Consider the following 23,999-nt stretch of genomic DNA (forward strand, 5'->3'; position numbering starts at 1 on the left):
ACACTGCATAAAGATATGATTAAGTGCTAAATTTTATAGTATAGGCAGTAAGTAAAATAGAAATCTGTAATAAAATTATGTTCTGAAGAAAATAGTCAATATAGAAAGATCATTTTTGTACATAGACCTAAGAGAAGGAAGAAGGAAATAAGAATTTATATAGCATGATTATGTGCTAGGCACAGTGCTAAATATTTAGAAATAGTACCTCATTCCTAAGATATGAGTACAAGTCTTGCTTCTGTCACATTTTTTTTTTTGGTCCTTGACAAGTCACTTAAGCTTCAAGGACCCCAGAAAATTGTCTAAGTCTAAAAGCATAAGAAGTGATGTGCCTAAACTTTGGCAGATGACAAGGAACACATAAATCTGAACATAACGATAACAACAAAATGGAAAATACTAAAAGCTTGAGGACTGCCATATAATTTGGGAAGTCTTTTGACTATTCTCCATGCCTAAAGACTTTGAAACCGTAATTTTAATATTTTGTCAAATTGCCTCTCTGACTTCCATTCACGTATAGGAGAGGGAAGTCAGGTATAGGAGAAAGAAATAGACATTTGATCCTATTATCATCACTCTCCCAAATATTTATTGAGTTCCCTTTCCGTATTTAATATTGTACTGGTTGTTCCCTGCTGGTCAAATCATATTGCAATTTATGTGCATAGATAAATAATAGTGACCCAGTTCAGACACATGCATTTGATGTGCAGCTCTAGGTTTAGCAGAAGGAAATGTCAATTGATTCAATTCATTTTAATTCAGTTCCATTCAGCAAACATTTATAAAGTGTCTACTATAAGGGCAATACTTTAGAAATGCTAATTTCTTGTCCTAAAGCAACCTCCATAACTCTGTGCCTCAGTACTTTCACCTCTAAAGTGAGAACAGTCACACTAGACATTTCATTAAAGATGAACAGTGAATAAGGCTAATGTTAAAGAACTAGAAGATCTGCAAAACACACCAGAAATTCTTCATAATTGGATTCCAATTTTTTAAAAAGCCTTTTCCTTTGAAAACTGAACTGTAGCCATCAGTCCATGAGCCAGGATATTGCTGGCTAAAGCTCCGTTTCATTCCATCTTGGCAGTGGGGATATGCCTGAAAGTAGCTGACTGACAGTGGCATTGATAACTGTGACTGTGCAGAAAAAAGGGAGAGAGAGAGAGAGAGACAGAGAGAGACAGAGAGACAGAGAGAGAGAAAGAGAGAGAAAGACAGAAGCTCTGATGAAAGAGAGACATAGAGGAAAAAGGAGTCTGCTTGCCGGAAAGAGAGTGAAGGATCCGAAAGGAGGGGTTGCGAAAGGGAGATTTTTATTGGAAGCAGTTAAAGTGGTTGCTATGAGACCTGTTCCAGCAAACAGAGGCACAGCAGCCAGCCTGAAACTGATTGTTCTTATCTCTTTCACGAAATCTTTCTTTTTGCACAGTTTTTGAGTTGTTTAATATCCTAGTAAGCACCTGACAGTGCTCTGTGTGTGTTTTATTTTTTCCCCCATCCTGTTTTTCTTTTCTTCCTTCTCCTGTACTACTTCTTCAGTCCTTGCTGTAAGATGGAGATAGAGAATGAGACCATCTGCTCCTCAGGCAGCTCCTCAGGAGGGTCCAGAGAGTACAAGGTGGTGATGTTGGGAGCAGGGGGAGTTGGTAAAAGCGGTAAGTTTTTAATATGAAATGTTTGGTATAGAGGAACAAGGGAAGTAGAGAACTTTAGAAAGGCAGAACAATGATGCTGCTATTACTGAAAGATTATTGCTTCAGCTCAACTTAACTGATATCCATCAGGAACATAAAAATGAGTAATAATTGCTAATTTGATGCTGATGAGTCAGCTGAATTTAGTTGCAAACAGCAATGCAACATAAGATTCTAAGTAATATTTTCCCTTCATAATTCATATTTTTATAATTCAGAATTGTTATTTACTATCATGTTATTATTGTTAAATGGCCACAGTGTTTCTGGTGGTACAAGTTGCAGAAGTGATTCTTATCCTTAATGTGATTACTTTCACATTGTTGAAATAGCATAATTTTGTGAAAAGATCACACAACTTAATATCAGAAGAACTGGAATCAAGGCCTACCTAGCACTATTGGCAAGTCACTTTTAAACTTTCCAAGTGTTGCTTTCCTTGTGTGTAAAATAAGGATAATAAAACATACTGTCTACCTCACAGAGTTATTGTATGGCAAATACTAGATATTTGGGCAAATCATGCTCTCTAAGACAAAGTTTCTGTATATATAAAATGAGTATAATAAGACTTCTTCTGCCTAGCTCATAGATTTGTAAGAAAAGTGGTATGCAAATATTCTCTACTGATCTAATACCAAAAGTGTGGGGAAATCACTTAAACATTCATCTGTAGAATGAAAATAATAAGCTTACATTACCTACTTCATGGGGTTGTTGTCAGGAAAATATTTTATAGGTTTCAAAAGTCTGTTTAATTATATTATACATACAACATGGTGCTATGGTAGAATCCTAGGCTTGGAATCAGGAATTCAAATTTTTCCATAGACACATATTAGCAAGGTGACCCTGGTCAAGTCATTCATCTCTCTTAAATCCTCTCAACCTTTTTCCATTTCAACAAAAAGAGAATACTAATACTACAATAATAGCTACCTCAAAGCATTGTTGTGAGGACCAAATTATATGACATAAGGAAAGTGTTTTGCAAATGTTAAAAGTGCTGATTAGGGATAGGGTCTGGACTTATGATTTCCTTGGCGTTTTGTTTTGTTATTCAGTCATTTTTAGTCAAGCTGGATTTTTTGTGACCCCATTTGGGGTTTTCTTGGTAGAGATACTGGAGTGGTTTTCCTTTTCCTTCTCCAGCTCATTTAACAGATGAGGAAACTGAGACAAACACAGTTAAGTGCCTTGTCCAAGGCACACAGATAGTAAGTACCTAAGACCAGATTTGAACTCAGTCTTCTTGACTGAAGCCTGACACTTGATCTAATTTGCCAAGGAAATTTTAGATGAGGAAACAGACTCCTTACCAAAACAGGCAAGAAACTTTTCTCCTGCACATACTCTTAGAGAGTTGTCTGGGCACTAAAAGGTTAAGTGACTTGTCTAGGATCATAGAGCCAGCATATGTCAGAGGAAGGACTTGATCCCAAGTCTTTGGGACAGACTTTTTTTCACTAAAAGATACTCAAAGTACATTATAAGTGTTAATTGTTGCTATTGCTTCTGCTGCTGATGCAGTTCTGTCATTTTTTAAAGTCCTCCGACACACTACAAATTCGTTGAAATCAGGTATTATTTATTAAATAAAAAAAAATATTCCTGGGACCTGGACCCTATCCTGCACTGAATATACCAAAAAATAAGTATTTTCTGAAGTGTTGCTGAATGTTTGGAGGAATGGTAAAACTATTCAATGAGTGCATAAACATGCAATAATAGAGAAGGTCAACAGTTTTAACTCATGAATAAATTGTTTCCTATTCCCTTTTCTTTGTTGGGAAGGAGGCATAAGTGGGCTGGGTTTTGAAGGATAGGAAGAAAGTTGGAAATGAAGTTAGAAGTAATCATCAAGGTGAAAGAGATAAGCTGGCCTACTTAACTAAACTTTAAGAGAATAAAGGTGAACAAAAAGCTATAAGAACATAGCATAATGAGGAAGCTAGTATATTTTGGGGAGATCTGTTTGATCAGAATCCCAATAAATAAAATAGTTTTATTTGTATATAGAAAGGCAAAAGATGTTACGACTGGTGTTTTTGGAGGGCATTAATAAGGCCAAAGTGGCAGATGAGAAAGATGACTAAGGCAGCAGCATCTGAGGCTGATTGGATTGAAAAGGCTTCAAGGCAAAGATGTCACTGAAAGGGACATAATGATTTCTAGTCACACACTTGGAAGCACGTTAGGGATCTAATCGTTGAAGTGTCACCAAAAATGGAGCAGGACCCAAAGTTATTGTGGAGAGAAAAGCTATAGACCTTACAACAACTTTGCCATTAGGTTAAAAAAAATAAAATGAACTTGATTCTAAGTATAAGAAACCAAGGCACTGATTGTAACTCCTAAAGGAATACAAAAGGGGAGAAGGGAGAAAAACATTCACATTAAGGTGATAGCAAAGTGTCAGCATAAGAAGTAAAATTGAATGGAAAAGTGAAGTTAAGGAAAGGGAAACATCGTTCTGAAAGTGCTCTGCCATCAAAGCAGTTGTCAAAGCAAGGAAAAAATGAGTCATCTTACACTAGGAAAAACAGTGAGGAGAGAAAAGTTTTACAATTTCAAATGACCAAGAATTTTAGGAAAATTTTTAAGTAATTCATATCAGTGTCAGTACTGAATTGCTTATATGTACATACAAGCAATATGTATACCATATGTACTCATACACAAGTAGTATTCATGCCATGTATACACATGCATACACCATATGTATATTTCTTCTCTTTCTGAATGTATATGTATATGTATATGTGTCTGTGTTTGTGTGTGTCTATGTGTGTGTGTGAAAGAAGGGTGAGGAAGTTAAGAATGTGAGAAATACTGAAAAGGATCAGATATTGATGAGAAGGGGAAATATAGAAGGGGAATAGAGGGCAAAGGAAAAGAAAAGGGGAATAGAGGGAATGGGAAAGGACAAGAGGAGATGGATAGTGAGAAAAGGAGGGGAGGATACCATTTTGTAGACTTAGGTGAAAGAAATGCCTGCAGCAATCACATTTTCACTCAAGTATTTTCTAGGCTTTTTCTATTTCCATGTGAATCTTTGATACGGGGGAGATGCACAGATATGGAGATGGGATAATTAGGTTAAAACCTGACCTATTCTATAGTGACAGCCATGGAGCCAGCAGAAGATAAAAGTCTGGAAGAAAGTATCTTTCAAAGGAAATTTTCTTCTATTAGAGATAATAAATGCCCCCTCCCCCAATACACATACACACCTGTGTCAGCCCTCAATATTAAATACTTTGATTTACCATTGTCACTAGTTTCCAGAGAAAAAAGCCACTGCCTTGACTGAGGCAGCCCCATCATTGTTCTGCATGGGAAAAAAAATACATGGGCTATAATTAAATCTTCAGGAAATTACTTTTCCAAATGTGATAAAGTCAAATCTGAGCTTCCAGCCGGCATCATCAACCTGATCAGGAAAAGGAAAGAGAAGGCCAATTAGTCCAACTAGTAATTATATAAGCCAGGAATATTTTATTGCTTATCCAGAAGGCAAACTATATATTCCTACAATAGAAAATTTGAAAGAATGATGTAGCCAGATGTTTAGAATCATAGTTGGGATTTGTCTGACTAAAATCCCTGAGCTGTGGTTCTTTGTTACAATTATTTATCCAATGATTAGACACATTGATATTCAGGAAAAAGTAGAATGTAACTTCTGCATTTTTTGTGGTTCTGGAAGTATATTGGTTGAGGTTATTTAAAATCAAAGCATATAGGCTTGTATCTGTCACTTCCTCTTCTCAGATGAAACCTTCCTAGCAATTCATATAAATGGACTTCAATTCCATAATTGTTCTTTATTCTACATTTAATAACCAAGAGGCAACAGGTTTTTGTTTTTGTTTTTGTTTTCTTTTCATCCCTAATGTACGAACTCCAAAACATATATTTCAGTTAATTGACCTCTTTCCAAGTCCTCTCTCCAAATCAGAGAACCACTCTTGTAATGATTTAATGAGCAAAAGGAAGATTGGAGGACTCTTAAGCTCAACAAAAAAGGCCCAATGAACTTTTTTTCCCCCGACACAGGCCTCCATGACAGAAATGGGTTTTGAAGTGGTCCTACAAATTTTATACTTAAGTGCAATAGAATAATGAAATTTCTTAAGAGACACCCTGAAATTGCTACTTAATGTACATAATATAAAATATTTAGGTAAATTTAAGGAAGGAAAACTAATTAAATAATTGGGGAAAAGTCACTTCCCCTTTCATACTCTTGGTATCAAAATTTATTAAATGAAAGCCTTGGACTAAATAATATCTAATGTACCTTTCAACTCTGAATGTTATGACTAATTTGTCAAAAATTATTTATTGAGTAATCTCTATTGACCCAGGACTTTGCTGAGTACTATAGGAGACCCAAGAGTTATATAAGTCATGTATTAAGATCCTTGTCCTCAAAGTCATAATGACTGACTATGGGAAAGTTCAGCCTATTTGATGTACCTCCTTGACTTTCTGAGTATGACATTAAAGACTCCTGTACTTTTCTGAATGTTCTATGTCTCCTAGTCTTATGAGTAGGGATGGAATCCTAGGACTGATGAGCCATATAGTTTGAAGCCATGTAGCATTTTTAAAGATTGTGTAAATTGTGTTAATTTTCCTTCCTTGCTTGCCCCGCCCCATGAGTGTGTGTATATCTATGTTTATCTGCGTTTATCTACACTTGTGTATTACATCTATTTAATTGTGTTATATGTATATATCTACATATGTGAATATATGCAGTGTGAATGTGGGTATATACATGGATGTGAACACATAAAGGGAAAACTGCTTGCCTCGAGGCAAGGATGTCACTGAAAGGAGCATAGTGATCAACAGCACCTTTCTCACAGGATTGTTGTCAGGAACAAAAGAATTAACATATGTACAGTGCTTTAAAACCTTATGGTGCCATGCAAATCTTAGCTAACAATGTGTGTATGTGTATATGTGTGCGTCTGTGTGTGTGTGTGTGTGTGTGTGTGTGTGTGTGTGTATTCGAGGTACCTGCCTTCCTTTTGTGGACAGAGTATTTGCTGAATGGAGAATATAAAGGGCATTTTGACTGAAATACTGAAAAGCCAAACTAAAATAAAATAAAGAAGTAGCTTAAGAAGAAACACAAACAACACTGAATCTGAGGAAAACCATCCCCTCAGAAAGAAGTGCTTGAGGAGAAAGACACATTAAGTTCTTAGAGGACAGGAATAATGGCAGGAATCTAGAGGCAGAAGTATTGGTTTCCTGTAAATGTGGCTACAAGGCAGTGTTTCCTAGCAGCTAATTTTCATTTTACTGTTTTGGGAACTGAAAATATATTCTTCAGAAACTTTCAGTTGAAGTTCTGTTTTCAGGACTAAGAGAATATCACTTATTAATTAATTGTGTCATATGTGGAGGTTGGTCTCTCAACATAAGATAAAAATGGGTCAAGACACATGAGGATTCCCTGCTTTGAGGTTGAGAATCTACTAGAGAAGAATCTTAAAAGGCAGCATGGCAAAGCAGATAGAGAGCTAGTCTTGGATTCAGGAAGAGCTGTGTTCAAGTTCAATGTCTACTACAAAGTGTGACCCTGGCGGAATCACAATCTGTCAGAGCTGACAGCTTTTCAAAGAATCCATGTTGTATAAGAATAGAAGGTCTGTCTTATTGCAAGAAATTCCTTGTGTCTCTCCTTATACCCATGAAAAACCAGGTTTAGTTGCTAAAAGTAAAAATAAGAACAAAACTAAATTATTAACTATTTTTTAAAAGCTTCCAGGTCCATTTGTTAATTTGTAGTTGATATTTTATCACTCATGAATGATACTATCAATTTTATTGAGGTTTAAGTAATAAATTCAGTGACTTGCCCAAATTTAAATAGTTTGCTTTTTAGTCTTATAAGTGATTTTTAAAATTTTATATAAAAGTTATATAAAATTCATATTTGGATGCTGAGTCCAGATGGCTTAGGAAATGGTTGCTACCATGTGAATCCCTATGCATACATACACACACAGACATATTTTGGTATATGTATACCTACCTACATATATTCAAATATTCACACATATACATATATAAATATATACATACATAATGCACATACATATATACAAGCATGCAAACATTGGGAACAAAGAAAATTTACTGCAAGAATAATCCATTCCTTTTTCTGATTTCACAGCCAGCTTCAAAGTGGCTACCAATTCTTTTTTCCTAACAGGCACTGAAAAAATATTTTTGGGGAAATAATTTCATAGTACAGCAGAAATTCCATTGGCCATGGAGTCAGAAGACTCAAGTTCAGATTGTTTGACATTGGGAAGAGAATTTTACTTTTTCACCCTCAAGCCATGTAAAGTCAACATGCATTTATTAAGTAGTTACTGTGTGCCAGGCAGGGTGCTAAAACAGTTACAAATACCAGCAGAAAGAAAAATAGTCATTGCCCTCAAGGGAACATACAATGTATTTAAATGGAGGAGGTTAACACATAAAAGTGAACTAAACGGGAGAATAAAGTGGGTGTGGGCGATATATAAGAACAATATGTCATATATTATGCCCCTTCACATCCTTTATAGTTCAGCTAAACTGTTCTTCATGCTTTATTTACACATAATACACCTTGCCCTATCTCTAGCTTTACACAGGTTGGCCCCCATACTTGACATTCATTCCCTCTTCACTTCACACTCTTAGAATACCCATTTTTCTTTGAAGTTGAGCTGAAATCCTATGAGGTCTTTCTTGGGCCACCTTTCTCTCTCCAAAATTCTGCCTTTTATTCTTTACACACACACACACACACACACACACACACACACACACACACACACACACACACATATATATATTATATATATAATTATTGTATATGTACTTATATTACCCAATTAGTGTTACCCACTAGAATGTAATCTCCTCGAGGACAAGGGGACATTTAATTTTTGTCTTTCTATTCTTAATACCTAGCACAGTGCCAGGTACTGAGTATATCCTTAAATATTTGCTAATTTATCTATAGAATACCATAATAATATTTTTCCAGGTGATCTGTAATCATTGATTGTATTGATGTATATAAAGGCTTTTTATTACACTTCCTTCAACTTTAAACTTCAAAAACTTGATGATTTGATCTGTAAGAATGCTTTCTACAATAATGTGTATTATGGCACCTCCATAGTTTATGAGTTCTTCTGTTCAATAAAAAGAAATAAATTATTATATCTTATCACAAATTTACAGAAATGGAAGAGATCCCCTCATTTTGATTATATGAACCTGGACAAGTGATGTAATCTCTCACAACTTCAGTTTTTTCATCTGTAAAAAGGGGATAATAGTTTCTGTTGACTTTACCATCAAAGGGTTGTTGTGGGGATCAAATGAGACAATGTACAAAATTGACTTGCAAACCATAAAACCATAAAGCCATACTTGTATTTCACACTTGTGAATAGCATGAGGGCAGAAAGGGCCAACTTTTCTACATTGTAATCTAGTATTTATACCCATCTTTATATGCATATACATATATATATATATATATATAAAACATATTGCCAGAAAATGGCATATGTTTTTAAAAAATCATACCGTGTCCTAAATACATTAGTGTAGTACATTGTATAGTATAAACTATTGATGGTTAGTTACTTTAAAAAAGGAAAGAATTGTTTTTAAAATGAACAAATATGCCTTACTTTTTGCCAATTTATAAGTGATATGTTTTGTAAGTTTAGATCTTTTTGTAAAGCTTTCTTCTTAATAGCATAACTATATTTTCTAAAGTTAACATTGAGAAAAGAAAAGAAAACAATATTCAACAATAAAATTCCAATGCCCATGTTTATATGAGCAAAATGGAAAGGTACTTTGTTTACTTAACACATGATGTAATTGCAAGAACACTTTATTCAGCATCAGAGTACCTGGGCCGAATCCTGGCTCTACTATTTAGTGCCTGAAAGATTCATTTCACTTGAGCCCAGACTATTTAGCTGTTGAATGAGAGACTGAGTCTAAATGATTGCTGAGGTTCCTTCTGACTTTAAACAAGATCATATGACCTAATCCAACCCAACCAGGATTGAATAAACATCTGTTCAGGTTATAAGGTTGATGATTAAAAAAAAAAAGCACACAGAAAAACAACTCCTACCCTCCTGGAGTTTACATTCCTTTGCGGGGAGGGATTCAACATGTAAAGATATATATACATATATATATGTATATATATACATATATATATATTATTATTATTAAGAGGAATAGAGAAAGAGCATTAACAACTAGAGGAGATAACATAGGGTTCTCATTTGTGGTGGATCATGAGACAAGAAGTTAGAGATTCTAAAAGGCAGAAATGAAGAGGGAGAGCTTTCTAGCCATAGAGTACAGCCCATATAAAAGTATGAAACTGGGAGATATAACCTTTGCTTTGGGGATCAATCAGTAAGCAATTTTGGCTGGAACATAGTATTGTGAGGGATAGGAATGTGCAATGAGCTTTGGAAAAGTAAACTAGAGGCAGATTCTGAAGGGATTTAAATGGCAATCTGATGATTTCAGTTAATATAGGAAGCCTATGGCAATTGCTCAAAGGCTACTCTTTGTCCTCACTCTCAGGCTATTAGGTCTGAAATATTAGAAATTATTTCCCTAGCTCCTTCTCGTCACATTTTCTAGACACTCATGGCCTAGATGCCAAAACCACAATAAAGGGAAGGAAAAAGAAAACAAATGTACACTCCTATTGCTCATTGGTTTCATCCTTAATTGTATCCTTACTCATTAGGCCAGAAAAAGCTCTCACTACAACTGACTAAGCAAGAATTGACTTAGAGGTCTGTAATGGGTTTAGTAGAAAATGAATTCATTTTCAGATACTCTACAAGTAACAGAAGAAATACAATTCAGGGAGGAACACATTAACTAGAAGTATTTCCAAGATTATATGTGCTATGCATTTAAATTGATATAGGGCAGGTTATTCAACAAAATGGCTATATCACAGACCTATTTATTGTTATTATTATTTTGTGTGTAGGCACAGACTACATTTCACTTAATCTGATATAGAGGAAGCACGGTGCAATGGAAAGGACCATTAGGTCTAAAATCCTTAGAATCACCTATTTCAAAAATTCTTATAGATAGGTTTTTAGGGGAACTGTGAACTTGGATGAGAAAAAAATACTTTGTTTCAATATATTATATTTCATTTCTTATCTTATGCATTTTATTTTATGCATTCTTGGAGGGGAGAGACTCATAGACTACACCAGAATGAAAGTTGTGTCCATGATACAAAAATTTTAGAATCTCTGATTAGTCCAACCTCCCTCCTTTTTAAAGATAACTGAGACTCAAGGGAGTAAAATGATTTACCCAAGGTCATGCAGTTAGTAAGCAATGTAGCTCTCACTTAAACCCAGGATTTTCATGTATTCTCTACCTCCTTTTATATTGGACCAGGAGTCTAAAGATCTGTTTTCTTAACTATGGCCTCTTACTTATTATTTAAATGACTTGAGGGAAGTCACTTTAATCTAAAATAGGGCCAATGACTGTTGCATATATAACAGAACAACAGAATTTGGGTAATATGGGCAAATAATATAATGTAATATTGATAGTTGTCAGATTCTTTCTTTAATATAGATAATTGTCAGATTCTTTCTTGCCATTCAAAGCCCAGCTTACAAGCAAGCTCTTTTACACAGCCTTTCTTTATGGCAGCTACAAGTAATTTCTCTTTCACCTGAGTTGATAGCATTTATGTTTTTGCTCTTGTTATGCATTTATTTTATTCTAATTTGTTTGCTGTAGGAGGGAAATTGGAGTCTGATTTCATTGTCATAGGGCACTCTTGGTAGGAGTTCCTTTGATGGAGTGATCTCATTTTAGATAGTCTCCTGGGAGTACTGAGATGGTCAGTGCCTTCTGCAAGTTTACACAGCTTATATTTGTCAGTGGCAGGCCTTAATCTCAGATCTTCCTGACCCTGAAACTGGCTTTCTATACACTGTACCATGCCCCCATTATATTTTGCAGCAAATTTAAATGTAAAGTTTAGTAAATCTTGCATCTGCCACATTCATTTAATATGAAACTTAATGTCTCTCAACCTCAGTTTCCTTATCTGTAAAATGGTAATGATGAGACTGTTGATGATGATTATAATGAGGATGATGATAATACTGTAGTAACAACCTTAAAGGGATGTTTAAAGAGCAATTTATTCAATATAATTAAAGCAGTCACAAACCTTAAAGCTTTGTAATCTATTTAGAGAACTTCACTATTCTTAAGATATATAAATATCAGCTATTGTTATTGTAGGTCCCAGGAGTTTTTTTCCTAAATCTGTCTAGATTCTTTTTCTAAATTAAATACTTAGCTGAATGAATTAATGTATATGTATATATGTGTGTATACATGCACATGTATATTTTATGTGTATATTTGTATGTGGCTATAAATATGATGATATTTTACACTATGTAGCCACCTTCTTAATTTGTCTCTGTCCATGACCTAGAAATAGTCCCACTCTTAGGTATCAGCAGGGGCATCAGCAACTCCATGGAGAAACTTGGGAGGAGCTTACAAAAGTCCCCTAGCCTAGGGCTTCTAACAATGACAAAAATGTTTCTATTAGATTTTCAATGATATGGGTTAAGAGATTCATTTTTTCAAGCTCACTATTAAATGTAAATGCCCCTTGGAAAGGGAAAAACAGGGCTTGTTGTCAGCAATAATATCTAAATGTAAATTGGTAAGTCAGATTAGCAGCAACCACCTAGCAGTCCTCTGAGGGAAGGGGGGAAAAATACTTGTTGGATCTGGGTTAATATTTATGACATTAGAGGGCAGAGAACTGATAATAAAGATGATCTTGATGCCATATTTTGTAGGATGAGGGTCAGGGCAGCCAGGGAATTGTCTCTAAGAGATTATACTGAAAAGAAAATAATAAGGAGGAATCCTGAGGCTTCCTTCCCTTTACAATTTTTGCTGAATATCAGCTCTGTTTTTGAGTCAGAGCTTACATTCCTTTCTTTTGACTGGGTCTTGATTGTTGCTTTCAATTACCATGGCCAAACTGATAGCTAGGGAGTGACCAGCATCAATGAAGTGACTAAAAGGAAAATTTTCTTTGGCCTCAATAAACCCCATTCCACAAAATAAAGCTGAGGTCTGAAGGTTATTGTATAGGTGGGGAAGGAGATGTGAATTGCATTGTGTATTGCATACCTGCCATTATATCTCCTCCTTCTCTGTCTCATTCCCAAGATTCCTGTATTGATTGGCTTCAACTCTTGTCTCTGGAGTAGTCATTGAAAGGACTATAATAGTGGGACTTTGCTTACCCCTCTAAACAATCTCCTCTTTTGTAGCTTAATTGACCTGTAATGCTATGATGATCACAGGAGCACACACATGACAAAAACATCACTTCCCATAGAAAACACTTCAGGGAAATTGCCTGCCACAATAGCTACTGAGAGTGACTACTTAGATGAACTTGAGTTTACCATCAGATATGCCTGCATTTGAATCTGGGCTACAATAAATTTCTCCCTTTCATATTATTTTACTTTTTAAAAAATTACATTTTGAATGAAAATGCACCATTTTACTTTGCTTTCTCCTGACAGCATATTCTTTTTTTTAAAATTCTTTAATTTATTAATTTGTTTGTTTCCTTTTAGTTTACAGGATTCAATTCCACAATTCCTTGAATTTCAAGGAATTTTGTCCCCCTCCCTCCCCACCCCCCCATGGCGGTTTATAGTCAAGTATAAGATCTGTAAATACTTTCACATTATACATTGGTCAGGTTATAAGGATGGATTGTACCAGCTGGAATGAAAAATGATAAAGAGGGACATAAAACCAAATAAGAGAAGGAAAAAGATCAGGTATTTTGCTTCCACCTGGATATAAACTTAGTTTTTTCTCTGGATGCACGTTTTTCTCTCCATCATGAATCTTTTGGGATTGACTTCTATCCCTGCATTGCTGAGAAGAGTCCAGTTTACCAAAGTTGGTCATCACACATACGTTGTGTCTGTAATTGTGTACAAATTTCTCCTGGTTCTACTCTTCTCACTCAGCATCAGTTCTTTTAAGCCTCTCCAGGTAAATATGAAGACTGCCTACTCCCCGTTTCTTATACCACAGTAGTATTCCACAACATGCATATACCACAACTTGTTCAGCCATTCCCCAATTGATGGGCACCCCCTTAATTTCCAATTCTTTGCCACAACAAAAAGAGCTGCTATAAACATTTTTGTACATATGGGTCTTTCTCCCATTTCTATGATCTCTTTGGGATATAACCTTAGGAGTGGTATTGCTGGACCAAAGGGTATGAAAGCATTTATAACCCTTAGGGCATAATTCCAGATTGCTCTCCAGAAAGGCTGGATCAGTTCACAACTCCACCAACAATGCATTAGTGTTCCAGTTTGCCCACATCCTCTCCAGCATTTGTCATTTTCCTGTTTTGTCATCTTAGCCAATCTGACTGGTGAGATGTGGTACCTCAGAGATGTTTTAATTTGCATTTCTCTAATCAATAGTGAATTAGAGCATTTCTTCATGTGCTTATAGATAGCTTTAATTTCTTTCTCTGAAAACTGCCTGTTCATATACTTTGACCATTTATCAATTGGGGAATGACTTGTATTCTTATAAATTTGATTCAAATCTCTGTATATTTTAGAAATGAGACCTTTGTCAGAGATGTAGGTTGTAAAGATTCTTTCCCAATTTCCCACCTCCCTCTTAATCTTGGTTACATTGGCTTTGTTTGTCCAGAAACTTTTAAATTTCATGTAGTCAAAATTATCCATTTTACATTTTATAATGTTCTCTAATTCCTGTTTATTCATAAAGTCATTCCCTCTCCACAAGTCTGATAGGTAAACTATTCCTTGTTTTAGCAGACTGCTTACAGTATCAACCTTTATACCTAGATCATGAACCCATTTAGACTTGATTTTGGTATATGGTGTTAGATAATGGTCTGTGCCCAGTTTCTGCCATACTATATTCCAGTTTTCCCAGCAGTTTTTGTCAAATAGTGAGTTCTTATCCCAAAAACCAGGGTCTGGGGGTTTATCAAACAATACATTACTGTAGTCATTGACTTCTGAATCTCGTGTGCCTAATCTATTCCATTGATCCACTCCTCTATTCCTCAGCCAGTAGCAAGTAGTTTTGATGACTGCTGCTTTATAGTACAGATTGAAATCTGGTAAAGCTAGTCCACCTTCCCTAGCATTTCTTTTCATTAATATCCCTTGATATTCTGTACCGTTTATTCTTCCAGATGAATTTTGTTACTATTTTTTCTAACTCTATAAAGTAGTTTTTTTGGTAAATTAATTGGTATGGCACTAAATATATAATTAAATTTAGTTAAAATTGTCATTTTTATTTTATTAGCTCGACCCAGCCATGAGCAATTGATATTTTTCCAATTACTTAGATCTGACTTTATTTGTGTGAAAAGTGTTTTGTAGTTATGATCATACAGGTCCTGGGTTTGTTTTGGCAGGTGGATTCCCAAATATTTTATAATGTCTACAGTAACTTTAAATGGGATTTCTCTTTCTACTTCTTGCTGTTCAATTTCATTGGAAATATATAAGAATGCCGAGTATTTATGTGGCTTTATTTTATATCCTGCAACTTTGCCAAATTTATTTATTGTCTCAAGCAGTTTTTTACTTGATTCTCTAGGGTTCTCTAAGTATATCATCATATCATCTGCGAAGAGTAATAGCTTGGTCTCTTCTTTGCCTAACTTGATTCCTTTGATTTCTTTTTCTTCTCTAATTGCTACTGCTAACATTTCTAGTACCAGATTGAATAAGAGGGGTGATAGTGGACACCCTTGTTTCACCCTTGATCTTATGGGTAATGCTTCTAGCTTCTCCCCATTACATATAATACTTGCTGATGGCTTTAAATAGATGCTACCTATTATTTTAAGGAAGGCTCAATTTATTCCTATACTTTCTAATGTTTTTAATAGGAATAGATGTTGTATTTTGTCAAAAGCCTTTTCTGAATCTATTGAGATGAACATGTGGTTCCTGCTAGTTTTATTGTTGATATGCTCAATTATACTGATGGTTTTCCTAATATTAAACCATCCTTGCATTCCTGGAATAAATCCTACCTGATCAAAATGTATTATTCTTGAGATAAGTTGCTGTAGTCTTTAGGCTAGTATTTTATTTAGAATTTTTGCATCTATATTCATGAGGGAGATTGGTCTATAATTTTCTTTCTCTGTTTTATCTCTTCCTGATTTAGGTATCAGTACCATATTTGTGTCACAAAAAGAATTTGGTAGGATTTCTTCTTCACTAATTTTCCCCAATAATTTGTAGAGCATTGGAATCAATTGTTCTTTAAATGTTTGATAGAATTCACTAGTGAATTCATCTAGCCCTGGAGATTTTTTCCCAGGGAGCTGTCTGATGGCTTGTTCAATTTCTTTTTCTGAGATGGGATTATTTACGTAATTTACTTCCTCTTTAGTTAATCTGGGCAACTTGTATGTTTCTAAATATTCATCCATTTCCCTAAGATTGTCAAATTTATGTGCATACAATTGGGAAAAATAATTCGTAATTATTGTTTTGATTTCCTCTTCATTGGAGGTAGATTCACCCTTTTCATCTTTGATGCTCATAATTTGGTTTTATTCTTTCTTTTTTTATCATATTGACTAAGGGTCTATCAATTTTGTTGGTTTATTCATAAAACCAGCTCTTAGTTTTATTTATTAGTTCAATAGTTTTCTTAATTTCGATTTTATTAATCTCTCCTTTAGTCTTCAATATTTCTAATTTAGTATTTAATTGGGGATTTTGAATTTGTTCTTTTTCTAGGTTTTTTAATTGCATGCCCAATTCATTGAGCTCCCTTTTCTCTAATTTAATCACGTATGCTCTCAGGGATATAAAACTTCCCCTAAGAACTGCCTTTAATGCATCCCACAGATTTTGGTATGTTGTCTCATTATTATCATTCTCTTGAATGAAATTACTGATTGTTTCTATAATTTCTTGTTTGACCCACTCATTCTTTAGGATTAAATTGTTTAATTTCCAGTTAGTTTTTAGTCTGTCTTTCCCTGGCCCTTTATTACATGTAATTTTTATTGCATCATGATCTGAGAATGATGCATTTAATATTTCTGCCTTACTGCATAGAATTCTGAGGGTTTTATGCCCTAGAACATGGTCAGTTTTTGAGTATGTGCCATGAACCGCTGAGAAGTAAGTATATTCCTTTTTATCCCCATTCAGTTTTCTCCATAGACCTATCATACCTATCTTCTCTAAAATCCTGTTCTCCTCTTTAAATTCTTTCTTGTTAATTTTGAGGTTGGATTTATCAAGTTCAGATAGGGGGAGATTAAGGTCTCCCACTAGTATAGTTTTGCTATTTCTTCCTCTAATTCCTTTACCTTCACCTCTAGGAATTTGGATGCTACACCACTTGGTGCATATATGTTAAGTAGTGATATCGCTTCATTCTCAATGGTGCCTTTTAACAGGGTATAGTTTCCTTCCTTGTCTCTTTTAATTAGGTCAATTTTTGCATTTGCTTTATCTGAGATAAGGATTGCTACCCCTGCTTTTTTTATTTTAGCTGAGGCATGATATATTTTACTCCAACCTTTTACCTTTACCTTGTGTGTATCCCTCTGTTTCAGATGTGTTTCTTGTATACAGCATATTGTAGGATTATAATTTCTAATCCATTCTGCTATCCATCTCCATTTTATAGGAGAGTTCATTCCATTCACATTTACAGTTATGATTGTTATCTGTTTCTTTCCCCTCATCCTATTCCTGCCCCTGTTAATGTTCATATTTCCCCTCCCTTCTCCCTTCCCCCCCTTAATAGTTTTCCTTTTGACCACCACCTCCCTCAGTGTTCCCTTTTGGCCCCCCTCCCTTTTCCTCCCCTTTTCCCCTTACCACTTCCCTCCCTACAAACCACTCCCACCCCCCTTTCGTAACACTTTCCCCCTTCCACTGCCTGTAGGATATTGTTATACTTAATGAAGTATGCTATTTTTTTCTTCGCATCAAGAATGACAGGAACAAATCTCATGCGAAGCTCCTCTCCCTCCCCTCTTTCCCTCTAAAATGATTCTTTTGGCGTTTCTTCTCTATAGCGTCCTATGCTTAACTGGTTGTTATTCCCTCCTTGTACCAGAACCAATGAGGGAAAAGCTCATATGCTTCCCAACACCCTCCCTTTTTTTCCTCTGCTATACAGTTTTTATGCCTCTATGAGTGGCATAATTTACCCTTTTCCACTTCACCCAGTCCCTTTGTAGCCCTTAACAAGATTTTTTAAAAATCATCATTTTGTGTATTTTATACTCATACCCTCTACTTGTCTATAACCAGTTTGCTATTATCAAATAGCAGGGTGTGTGTGTGTGTGTGTGTGTGTGTGTGTGTGTGTGTGTGTGTGTTCTCCTTGTTTACCTTTCTAGTCACTGTTGCATCTCATAATTGGAGGTTGAATTTTCCATTGAGTTCTGGCTTTTTTGTCAAGAAGGTCTGGAACTCTGTTATATCATTGAATGACCATCTCTTTGCCTGAAAGAATATGCTCAGTCTCGCTGGGTATGTGATCCTTGGTTGTAATCCGAGCTCTTTTGCCTTCCTGAAAATTGTATTCCACTGCCTCTGATCTTTCAGTCTAGAGGCTGACAAATCCTGTGCAATCCTCACTGTGGACCCTCGATATTTGAATTGTTTCTTTCTGGCAGCTTGAAGTATTTTCTCTTTTATCTGGTAGTTCTGGAGTTTGGCCACAACGTTTAGAGGATTTTTCAGTTTGGGATCTCTTACAGCAGGTGTCCGGTGGATTCTCTCGATTTCTATTTTCCCCTCAGGTTCTAGTATCTCAGGGCAGTTTTCCTTAAGGACCTCTTGGAGAATGTAGTCCAGGCTCATTTTTTCATCATAATTTTCTGGTAGGCCTACTCCTGACAGCATATTAACCACTACAATTAAGTTTTATAGTTGGAGCCAAAATTGAGTCACATACATATAGGTTTTTTTAAAAATAAATAAATAGAAATGGATAGTGACTCAGAGAGAAGTATGAAAAGGCTGAAAGTAGAACTTTGTGAGGTTTCCCAGGAAAATTCAAAGGACATCAATGTGAAGATGAAACAGTGATGAGACTGGGTACTCAGATATCAGGAGAAAGGAGAATTTCCAGTGAAAAGCTATAGTAGAGAGATTGAGGCAGAAAACATATTTCAGGAAGTTGAAGAATATGTGGGTGGAAATGAAGTCAAGTAATAGGTGAAGACTATGTAGAGACATTGGTTAATAACTTGAGGAATGTAGCAGGGTCAAGGGAAGTTTCTTTTATCAGATGAGCGACCCTATATTTGCAAGCTAAGGGGAAGAATTCAGTCAAAACAGGAAAAGAGAAAGGAAGAGGAGGAGAAGAAGAGGAGGAGATAGTAATGGGGGTGTTTCTGAGTGAATAATTATGTTCTTGATCTTATTTAATTCAGTGGGATTTTTTATCAATGACTTAGATGAATGAATAGATGTATACTTACTAATTTTGTAGGTGACACAAAATTGAAAGAGATCAATAGTAAACTAGATGGCTAAAATGATGAGTTAGATATAGTAAGATAAAATTTAATAAGCATAATGGTAAAATATAACACAACTTCAAAACTAAATCAGTTGGGGCAGCTAGGTGGCACAGTGAATAGGGCACTGACCCTGGAGTCAGGAGGACCTGAATTCAAATTCAGCCTCAGACACTTAATGCTTACTAGCTATGTGACATTGGGCAAGTTACTTAACCCCAATTGGCCTGCCTTCCCTCCTCCAAGAAGACAAAAATAAACCCAACAAAATCATTCACCTGGGTAGAAAATAGACAAAATACGAGAAGGCAATAATAGGTCATGAAAATTGTCATATTAGTATTCACTATGAAACAGCAGCTACATGTAACACCTCAGAAAGTGAACCCCAACTTTGGCATCTTTAATATATAGAGAGAGTAGGGAATAAAGGAGGTTATATAACCTGTGATCTTTCCCTGACCTAGTCAGATCACCTATAGATATTGTGTTCAGTTCTGGGTGACACAACCTAAAAATAAATTTGAAAATCTGGAGCTGATTTAAAGGAAAGTGAACACATAGCGAGGGGATTTGAAAGTTTAACATACAAGTATGTACTTTCCTTTAGAAGAGAGGTTGGATTTGAACTGTTTGGCCCTAAAGGGTAGAACCAGGAGTAGAACTGGATGGAAGTTAGGAAGAAAGGCAGAGTTTCACTCAATGGATGGTGGAAAATAACTTCACAATTAGAACTATCTATCCAATCACCATTTGTAGGAATTTTTGCTTGGAGCTTGAATGACCACCTATAAAAGGTGGTTAGAGAGGATTAATTGTTCATACTTGGTGTGAAATGGAGCTACTCTGACATAATTTAACAATATTAGTTATTAATTTAGCCCAAAGACCTTTAAGATGACATAGTCTTACCTAAAGCCAATGGCATAAATGTATAGTGTCATTACATGGCTTTGGTACATCTTAGCTACCATGCCCTGCTGCTACTTTGGACATGTCCAGGTCCATGCTTCCATGCTTTTGACCATTTCTGACTTGAAACTTCCACTTCTGGTGCTTTTTTGGAGTAGAAGGAGGTTGCTGTCACCTTTTAGTTGTTACTTTCCTAGGCTCTTTATCTTCCTTCTTTCATCATGGCTTCTCTTCCTCAGCTTGGATCTCAGCTGTGGCATTATGAAAGGTCCTCTCTCTTCTTTACTTATTCTATAAATACTTCATAGACTTTACTGGTCAATTATCTGGACCTCTCATGAAACTTCCTCTGATGACCCCAACCTCCTTCCTCATCTCCATAGAATTTCCCTCCATTTTATCTGGCTTCCAATGCCACGTTTATATTGTTCTCTACTTGTTTCCTGTGTCTGCATCTTTTCTCCCCATCTAGACAAAGTTTCTTGTAGGCACCAATCTTGTTTCATACTCTACATCATGCATTGACTAACACAGACATATGTGACTGGATGTGGGGGGATAGTGGCACATAGAAGATACTGAGCTGAATCTGGGAGCACTATGGGAAGGAAATGGAATTGAATGAGAATTTATTAATCACACTATGTGCTAAGCACTGTGCTGTGTTTTTTTTATTTAATATTAACTCGTTTAATCTTCACTACAACACTTTGAGGTAGATGCCATTATTTTCCCCATTTTATACTTGAGGAAGTCAAAAGAGATAGCAGTTAAACATTGCTAGCTAATAACTGTCTAAGCCTTATCTCAACTCAAGTTTTCCTGATTCCTGACCCAGTGTTCTATCCACTACCACCAGCTGCCTTAAGGTAGGATTGAGGAAGACAGAAAGCTCCTGCAAACTCCACCTGCACTGTGCCCATATCATATCTACCTCTTAAAGTCTTTACAACTACACAATGTACAAGGCATGCACGTACACATGCATAATGTTGCAGACCTGATTTTTATGGAAGCCCATGACATTGAGTTGGCTCTCTGAATGAAATAAACTAAATATTATGTTATCAACTATCACATTTCCCCCCATGCCATTTACCTATCTAAAATACTTCTATCCCTTCCTCAATACCAATCTATATTCTTCCAAGATTATCCAAAGTGGTATTTCATCAGTATTGTGTTTCCTGTCCATCCCAAGTGGTTGACTGCCAAAATGTCAGGATATTTCATTTTTCTAGAATTTATTTGGTAGAAACAGCATTACAGTCACTGAGTATTTGTGTTTATTTGTTTGTTTTTGATCCAGATCTGTGATTTTGTTAGTGTAAGGCATGTCTAGGAAAGAAACTTTATCAGTAGAGATTTGAAACATCTGTAATTCATAGTATTGAAGAGTTCTTGAGGATACTGATAGGTAAATTACTTGCTCAGGGTCATATTATTTATATATATATATATATATATATGTATATGTATATATATATATATATGTACAATTTGATAGAGTTGGGAAATATGTTCAAGTTTTTTTTTGACTGAGGCATTCTTTCTCTCCATTACTCCTGCTGCCACTGTACTATTATATACTACACAAATACAGAATTGGATTCTTCTACATGTTTATGTCTCTTACACTCAAATCTGCCTTATGTGAGTCCCTTGAGGCTATGGATCATGATTTATAAACATTTTTATTCCTTGTATAAACTAAAATAATACATATCATATGGCAGTTTTTTATAGTCGGCTTTGGGCAGAATGTATAGAAAATAAACCTTGGAATCAGAAAGATTTGAGTTCAAATTCTGCCTCAAACATTTATTACTGTAGGAACCTAGGCATTTTTACATGTGTGGCTCAATTTCCTCATCTTTAAAATAATAACTACCCCCAGGTCTGTCTGCTGTGAGGATAAAATGTGATATTTTTTGTAATGTATTATAAGAACTTGACATAATTACAAAATATCTGTTATTACTGTTATAATAATTGCTGAATTGTATGGACTCCATTTTGTCTCTCAAATATAGTCTAGAGGAAGGGGTAAAATTATTGAGAATGACATAGAATCATTTCCCTCTTCTTCCAGTATATGAGACAGGACAGTGAGATATAAATATGTCATCCTGAGGAAAAATAGCTGTCAAAGGTATTTTTGGGGAAAAATATTAATACAATTTTTCTTTGCCTTTATGATCTCTTTCTTCCTCACCTCTCCTCTGTAGATTGCTATTTACCTTTTTACTCTCCACTGTTTACATTATGTTATCTATCTCTTTGAAGGAAGAAACATGTTTTTTAAAGATAAAATGGCAATTTTCAGCATTCACCTCTGCCCAGGCACCTCCTTCACAAAAACAAAACAAAACTATAATGTTGGTGTGTTGCATGTCTGGTCATTTCATTAGTAAACAACTGCCACTTATTTTTCACATAAATACAAGTGAAAAATATTTTCCCCCATGCATTTTCAGTTGTGATTCCCAGCTTGTCTATCTCTCCAAGTTATCGCTGCTATGAGCTATATATCTGAATGCCATTCCTTAAGTGGAATGAATCCCTCCAGTAAGAACAGAATTTTCTCATGGGGTTTTCAGATAAAAACAGACACATAAACAAATAATAAAAGAATGTTGAGCTCCTGACATTTACTGGATATTATACTAGCCACAATTGTATGTATAATAATGAAATGTTAATAATAATGATGATAATCACAAACTCAATCACAAACAAGTTCATCCTAGTTCTTGCTGTGTATTATCCAAACAATATATAACTTTTAACATTTATAATATATCTAATATCTGGATACAAGAAGAACTTAATACAAATCCAACCTCAGTCACTATGTGACCTGGGACAAGTCACGTAATTGCAGTTTGCCTCAGTTTCCTCAACTGTAAAATGGGGTTACATATTTGATGCTATGCAAATGGTATTTTATTATTGTTGTTGTTAATTGACAGAAAGACAGTAGGCATAGTGGATAAACTTCTAGGTATGAAACTATGAAATCCTTGGTTAACACCTCCCCTCCTACTAACATGTGTCCTAGACAAGACACTTATCCCTTTTGTGCCTTAGGCAACCTCCTAAGATTTATCAGATGGTTTATATTTGTATCATACTGAATACATCATAGATCTTGTATCCTTGGATAGCAGAATATGCCATGTGTACAGACTGGTATGGAGTCATGGAAATATTCTAGCAAGAAGGGTATTGTGGACTCAGATCTTAAAGAATGCACATACTGTACAGATAATAAACAAGTAATTTATATTGTCTTGCTCTCTAATTGTTTCATGGTTCTTGCCTTTGAACTGATAGAATGTTTATTTTCTCTACCCTGCATTTGACTCTAGTAGTTATTATGTCATTTTTGGAATTAGTAGTAGTAATTGTTGTTTTGTTATTTGATCAAGACATGTAATTTCATTGGTCTATAAAGCTCCCAATGTGGAAATTTTCTCTAGCAGTAAAAAATTAGCATGCCCCACCCCCAAAGTAGATGTTAAACTTCATCTAGGTGTGGACCATGTGCACAAAGGCTTTGTGTTATTGTTTGTTTATTTGCTTTTTAAACTCCCAACCACACCTCTAGCATGGGACTCAGTATAGGCTAGACATGCAATGCATGGTTCTCATTTGGTTATTCAGAAATTAGGGTGATAGGGAAAGAAAAG

General features: G+C 35.4%; 1 protein-coding gene across 1 annotated transcript in view; it reads left to right on the plus strand.

Moving 5' to 3' along the window:
• Positions 1 to 1,457: 1,457 nt before the first annotated feature.
• The window catches only part of RIT2 (Ras like without CAAX 2), a 513,738-nt gene continuing 491,196 nt past the window's right edge, over positions 1,458 to 23,999 (plus strand). Inside the window, 1 exon segment of the mRNA XM_069077860.1 lies at positions 1,458 to 1,667. Coding sequence (XP_068933961.1) covers positions 1,565 to 1,667 — 103 coding nt within the window. The 5' untranslated portion in view covers positions 1,458 to 1,564.

The sequence above is a fragment of the Petaurus breviceps genome, unplaced genomic scaffold (genome assembly GCF_028583685.1).
Source record: "Petaurus breviceps papuanus isolate PSGF00001 unplaced genomic scaffold, PetGlider_PUasm1.0 151, whole genome shotgun sequence".
Lineage (NCBI taxonomy): Eukaryota > Metazoa > Chordata > Mammalia > Diprotodontia > Petauridae > Petaurus > Petaurus breviceps.